This window comes from Emys orbicularis, chromosome 3 (genome assembly GCF_028017835.1).
Source record: "Emys orbicularis isolate rEmyOrb1 chromosome 3, rEmyOrb1.hap1, whole genome shotgun sequence".
Taxonomy (NCBI): Eukaryota; Metazoa; Chordata; order Testudines; family Emydidae; genus Emys; species Emys orbicularis.
This window is the reverse complement of record NC_088685.1, coordinates 132,989,319-132,995,318: the sequence shown is the minus strand read 5'-3', so window position 1 is coordinate 132,995,318 and position 6,000 is coordinate 132,989,319. Positions and strand designations below refer to the sequence as shown.

Genomic DNA, 6,000 nt, shown 5'->3' with positions numbered 1-6,000 from the left:
TTCGCTCTGAGAGTTCGAAGGAAGGCCACAATGCTAAAAACCAGTGCTCTCTTGCTCAAGAGAGGAATAAGAAGACAAAAGGCCTTTTGCTTCTAACTCACCAGTTCAAATCCAGCCCAGCCATGTCCAAAAGCTGTTAGCAAGTTACATGAAATGGGTTGTTACTCTCAGTCCAGATGTGAGTCTGGAGTATCACAATAATCATCACTGTAATCCGCATCCTTGTTGTTAGTTTCACCAGCCTGCCTGGAAGTGAATGGATTTAATTGCCCACTTAGCCATACAGGAGATGGTTCCTTCAGATCAGGAATCTTCAGCATTGTCAATCTGGCACCCATCATGAGCATGAAGTTCACAAAATCATTTCATAGTTTTCTTGCACTCCACTAACCTGATGTGCAAGCTTGGGCAATTCATTTCCCCTCTCTGTGCCTCTGTTCCTCTCACCTCCTGTGTCTGTCCTGTCTGGTTAGACTGTAAGCTCTTTAGAACAAGGGTTATCTCTTACAATGTGTTTCTGCAGAGCTGAGCACAGTGGGGCCCTGAGCTCAGTTGGGGTATCTAGGCAGTCATAGCAATAATACAATTCTGGGAGGTAAATAAGGAAATGCGCACTCTGAAAGTGAAGGGTTTGCTTCCCACATTGTTATGGAAAAGAACAGAACAGAAAGGAATTCATTCTGATTCACCTAATTTATTTCCATAAATCGTATCTTAGCAGGAAGATTGACTGAGCTGGCAGAGCACCAATTAAAACGGAAGAAAAGTTAGCAGTGTTTGTATGTCAAGGCAGTGTTTTGTAATACATTAACTATATTTTTTGTCAAGTAGTCTGCATCTTCAACCTTTGCAGGCATGGAAGAACATCCATTCCAACTTTGGCTTTGAAATAATATTTTTTATTTTTATTTCTTCACAGCACTCAGTGTGCTAGGCACTTTGCAGATCAGATAGACGGACAAACTCTCCAGCGTGAAGATTCTACAATCTAATGGACATGCTGTGATAGGTGAAAGCTACAAACAAAAGTTCATGAAATAGAAGGATGGGTAGACATGGGTCACAAAAATAGGTTTGCATAGTTAGGTAGCTGTTATATACACATCTTGCTCCAAAACATGGTCTACAATGTATACAAATCTTCCTCCCCACAACCCACTAAAATTTCCTTTCAGGGCAAAGTGCCCCCTTCCCTACCCCACATTTGCCCCCTCTGTCCAGTGCCCATCTTCCCTCACATTCAAACCCCACACACATACCTTCCCGCACCACCCAGCCATGCTGCGTCCGCACTCCACACGACACCTTGGGCAATTCATCCTGTGAGTATTCCACACACACCCCTCATCATCCCTCCCTCATTTTGATATCACGCTCAGTGCTGAAGGTTCCTGGGCCTATGGGCAGTTCCCATCCTTGTCCTGTCCCATGGAGTACATAGCAGGAAGGAGACCCCCTTGTTCCACTTAGTCTGTGAGGAAGCTCTGGAGTTCCTTCTGGTTCTGCTGTTATATGAAGGAGGATTGGGGCTTTGGGGGCCTCCTTGCGGAGGTTATCTCAGGTGACCTTTGGTCAGGGATAGGGAGTGGCAAAAGGAACCTAACTGGTGAGAGCCCATAATTAGGTAACTCTCTATCAGGAGCTGTGAGAGATTTTCATGCACAGTGGCATTTCTCAAAGTTATTCAGCCAGCAAAGAAAATAGTTCCACACCCTGGCCATATCATTAGAGCATAAAAGAATTGGTTCGAGGTGTTCACATGCTTGCTGTCTCTTCCTGGGTGCAGCAGGTTTACATCACATGAACAAAATAGAGTTATCTCTTAACTCTTGTTTGTGGTTCCTGAGGTAGTATACCAGAAGGTGCACGCCAAGCAGCTGGAACTCCTAAAAAGGGCAAATAGTGCTTTTCTGTTTGCTCTCAGGGCGTTCCTTTCTATTGTTGTTTCAGGTGGCCAGGGAGGTCTCCCTGTCATTCAAACAGGTGCAAAAGAGGAGGTGCTTGGGTACATTTTTCATTTCCCTGCAGCTCACAGGCTCCTTTCATTCTTTCTTGCAGAAGGCATCTTGTTCCTTTTCTCTTCTGTTTGTTTGGTGGGTGCTGGAGTTTTTCTCTCCTCCCTTCCCTTGACCCTCACCTCCCATTTATCTTTGTGATCACTGGAGCTTTTGATACTGCACGTGGGGCAGAACAATGCCTTACACATACCGGGACTCGAGACCGCGGTCTCCCCCTCTACCTCAGAGTGCTCGTGCCACACACTCCTCTGGCCAGACATATGAGGAGCTGAAGCGCCAGTGCCAGCAGAAGGGGACGCTATTTGAGGACTGTGACTTCCCAGCCAATATCTCCTCTCTCTTCTACGGTGAGAAGCCACCCATCCCCTTTGTATGGAAAAGGCCTAGGGTGAGTATGACACTGCTTAGAGGTTGTTCCCACTTTTGCTATGTGTCATGTATATATTTCCATCTCTCCTGCCAAGAGTCAGATGACACTGGACTTCTTAATGAACAATCAACCAAAACAAAAAGGAACATAATAGGGGCAGAGCCCCATACGTATGGAGCTTTATAGACAAATAAGAGACATGGCCCTGTCGAAGTCAATGGGAGTTCTGCCTTTGCTCTCAGTGGGGCTAGGATTTCACCCATAGTCTCTGTATGAATCAGGATCTGCTCATGTGGAATAAGAGAGAGAATCTTGACATGGTCTGTGTGTGGAGAGAGATAGAGGTACACGTATAGATGGATAGATAAATACAGGTGTAAATTAGATCTCTTGTAGCTTTACATATATGCAATATACATGTGCCTGCTGTATGTCTGTCTTATTTTTGGTCTGACCCTCCTCTGGTGATTTTTACAGCAGTGTAACTCCATCGTATTCAATAGAATTATTCCTGGTTTGTGCCTGTGTAAGCCAGAGTGAACTGAGTCCATGATTTTTAGTAAATTTGTAAGGGCCATATTGTCCATCCCAAGTAAGGGCTGTGGTAGGTCATATCCACAGCAGATTGAATGTTGTTGAGTTCAGTGGGACTACTCACATGTTTAAAGTTAAGCACCTGCCTTAATCTTTGCAGAATCAGGCTTAATGTAAGACAAGCTGCATAAGTGTGTAGCAAATGATTGGAGGGGCATGAGAAAAATGATGGTAACAGTAATCAGATCATACCATTCACAAACAATGTGCACAATGTGGTGGTTCTGAAACATTTTTTTTAAATGACATTTAAAAATTCCATATCAAACCATAACTCCTGTAACCCCTTCCCACCACCTTTACCCTGTCAGAAAACCGGGCTTATTCACTTTAGAATTTTGTATTTAGTTAATTTGTTCTTTGGTGCCCCCTTCTGTAGTCTATATAGTAGCCTGCTGCATAGTAGTCCATATAGACTACCTCCAACAAGCCCGCTGCCTAGCATTATTCCCAGACAAATGCTATGTTAAGATAGAGTAAGGTTGAGAGTACATTTGAGTCATTTAAAGTAAAATACATACCAGGTACGTTATGAGGATCCAAAAACCTACTGTTATAAACCAGGAAATCCACAGTTAAGGTTAAATTTAAAAGAAATTCAAACATGTTAAGGCCTGGAAATGCAGTTGGGCCACTCAAGCAACCTTAGCTCTGCCCTGTCAGTCACACACTCTTCAGTCACTTAAAACTGGCTGAAATCTGGTGCATAGGTTACATTTGAAATATTTGTTAAGGATTAATGCTCATCTTTTCCTGCCATTCTTCACAACTGAAAGTTTCTCCTTCAACAGGAACTTTAACTCAGCCCAGTAAGGACACTGTGAAGGGGGGAAAGAATGGAAAAATAAAAACAAGTTTGTCTTTAAAAATTGATTTAATCCAAGCTGCAGCCACAAGCACTAAAATGCCTTGATCCTAATCCTACAGGTGTGGCATGGTGTCACGACAATGCAGAGTTAAGACTTCTGTCTTTCAGCTAGGAAGAAAAATGGAGGGGAATGCCCATTGATCATAAAAAATATTCAAGTGAAGTCTATGCACAAGATTTCAGTGAGTTTTAATTATATGGGACATTTGAAGAGCCTGTGTTACTCTGTTACTGAGATTTTAAGAGCAAAACAAAGGTCTGCCAGTGGGTGCTATATTTCTCAAAAGACCCATTCTTAGTTAATCATCGTTCCTAAACTAATTAACAGATTTACTGGTAAATTCTCAGAAAATTCATTTTGTATCCAAAGTGTATGTGCTGTAATTATGGGAAGGATGCTCTCTAGTTTTCATACATAACAAAGAGGCTGAATCCCTGCTTTAAGTGGAAAAATTCAACCTTATCTATGGAATTGGTACAGACACTTCTCACATCAGGTCCTACTCCCCAGGCTGCCTAACCCGCATGGGACTGAGGTCACCTGGGTGCTGTCTCTACTGCTGTCCCAGGGACGGGGTGGCTCCCTGCAGGTGTTAGGTGTGAGAGGGCATGAAGTCCATTGACTCCATCCAGTTGTGGAACATATACTCTGAAGATAAGCTATAAATTTGAATGTGTGGCCATAGTAAGATGCTATGGCTATGTGATGCTTACATACTGTATCTGGTACCAAATGCAAATATTTGTGAATCTAGATCAGCAAAAGCCCTGTTTACCTTTCCCTCTGAAACACACAGTGACTATCAAGTAGTCAATAATGTTTTTTTTCTACCAGGGGTCTATTAGTATCATGATTGTTCCAAGTCATTATTTGTAGCAATGGACAGTGGTCTGTCTTCAGCCTCTCTTCCAGATCCAGCCATCACTAGTTTTTGCAAGCTAAATTTGGAAGAATTTCAAGCCAAATAAGTGACTTGATGGGATGTGCCTTTAGGCTGTGATTTCTGCCATGTGAAAGTGTGTGTGTGTGTGTGTGTGTGTGTGTGTGTGTGTGTGTGTGTGTGTGTGTCTGAGCAGTGTAGCAAGAAAAGCAGCTAACAGGAGGGGGTAAGAAAGTTGAAGTTACAGCAGCCCACGCACTACTTTACGTTTCACCTTCTTCTGGCTCCTCAGCATGTAAATCAAGCCATTTTAGTCTCCCTTTCATATCAGTAAGTGGGAGTAATGGAGGCTAAGTGTCAGGGAGTTTGTGTATGCAGTGTAGTTGTAGCCGTGTTGATCCCAGGATATTAGAGAGAAAAGGCGTGTGGTAATAATATCTTTTATTGGACCCAACGTAGAAGTTGGTCCAATAAAAGATATTACCACACCCATCTTGTCTCTCTCTGTTTGCATAAGGGAGACTGACTAATGCTGCCTCTCACCTAATCTGACAAATTAACCTGGCATTTTTAAAACTTGAAGAAATAATCATCTGTGGAATTTAAATAAAACTCAAATATCATTATTAGAAGTCAGATAATAAACCCTATGTATAGTAGTTTGTGTAAAGAATATTAAAATAAATGAGATAACTGCATTGCCAGCTCTCAGATTTGCACCCCAAAATAGCTTTATCTCCTTTATTCAGTATAAGAAAGACTTTCTAATTTGTCAAAGGTATGTGTGTGTGTGTGTGTATACACAGTATAGGCCAGCTGGTGTACATTCGCATAACCTCACTGAAGTCAATGGAGCACTGCTGATTTACAAAAGCTGAGGATCTGGCCCTATATGCCAAATGCTATAAGATAATAAAAGCTATTTAGCAATACTATCCTGATTTCTCTTTCTTATTTGAAAAGAAAACCTTTAAAACTATATGTTCCAACAGATACTTTTTTATTAATGTTGGAGAACATGTGACCCCTTCCTAATTTTTTTCCTCTTGGCATGATCCACCTCTCTTTTCTCTATACTCTCATGTATTATTTAGATTGTTAGTGGCTAGCCCAGTATAAATATCACATATTCTGTAATAATTACAGTGCCTGGGAATGTTTTTTCCCCATCGCTTGCCAATGCAAATGAATTTGTGGTGTAGAAATGGACCTGAACCAAAACTCTCCCGATCTGAACAACCCCCACCAACCTCCAGATCTGGAGCTGAA

The 6,000-nt window shown here is 42.1% G+C and overlaps 1 protein-coding gene across 3 annotated transcripts in view; it reads left to right on the top strand.

The window, feature by feature from the left end:
* Positions 1-2,193: 2,193 nt before the first annotated feature.
* The window catches only part of CAPN9 (calpain 9), a 49,014-nt gene continuing 45,207 nt past the window's right edge, over positions 2,194-6,000 (top strand). For all 3 annotated transcript variants that reach the window (XM_065402172.1, XM_065402171.1, XM_065402170.1), the window contains exon 1: positions 2,194-2,406. In XM_065402172.1, coding sequence (XP_065258244.1) covers positions 2,194-2,406 — 213 coding nt within the window. The remainder of the gene's footprint in view (positions 2,407-6,000) is intronic.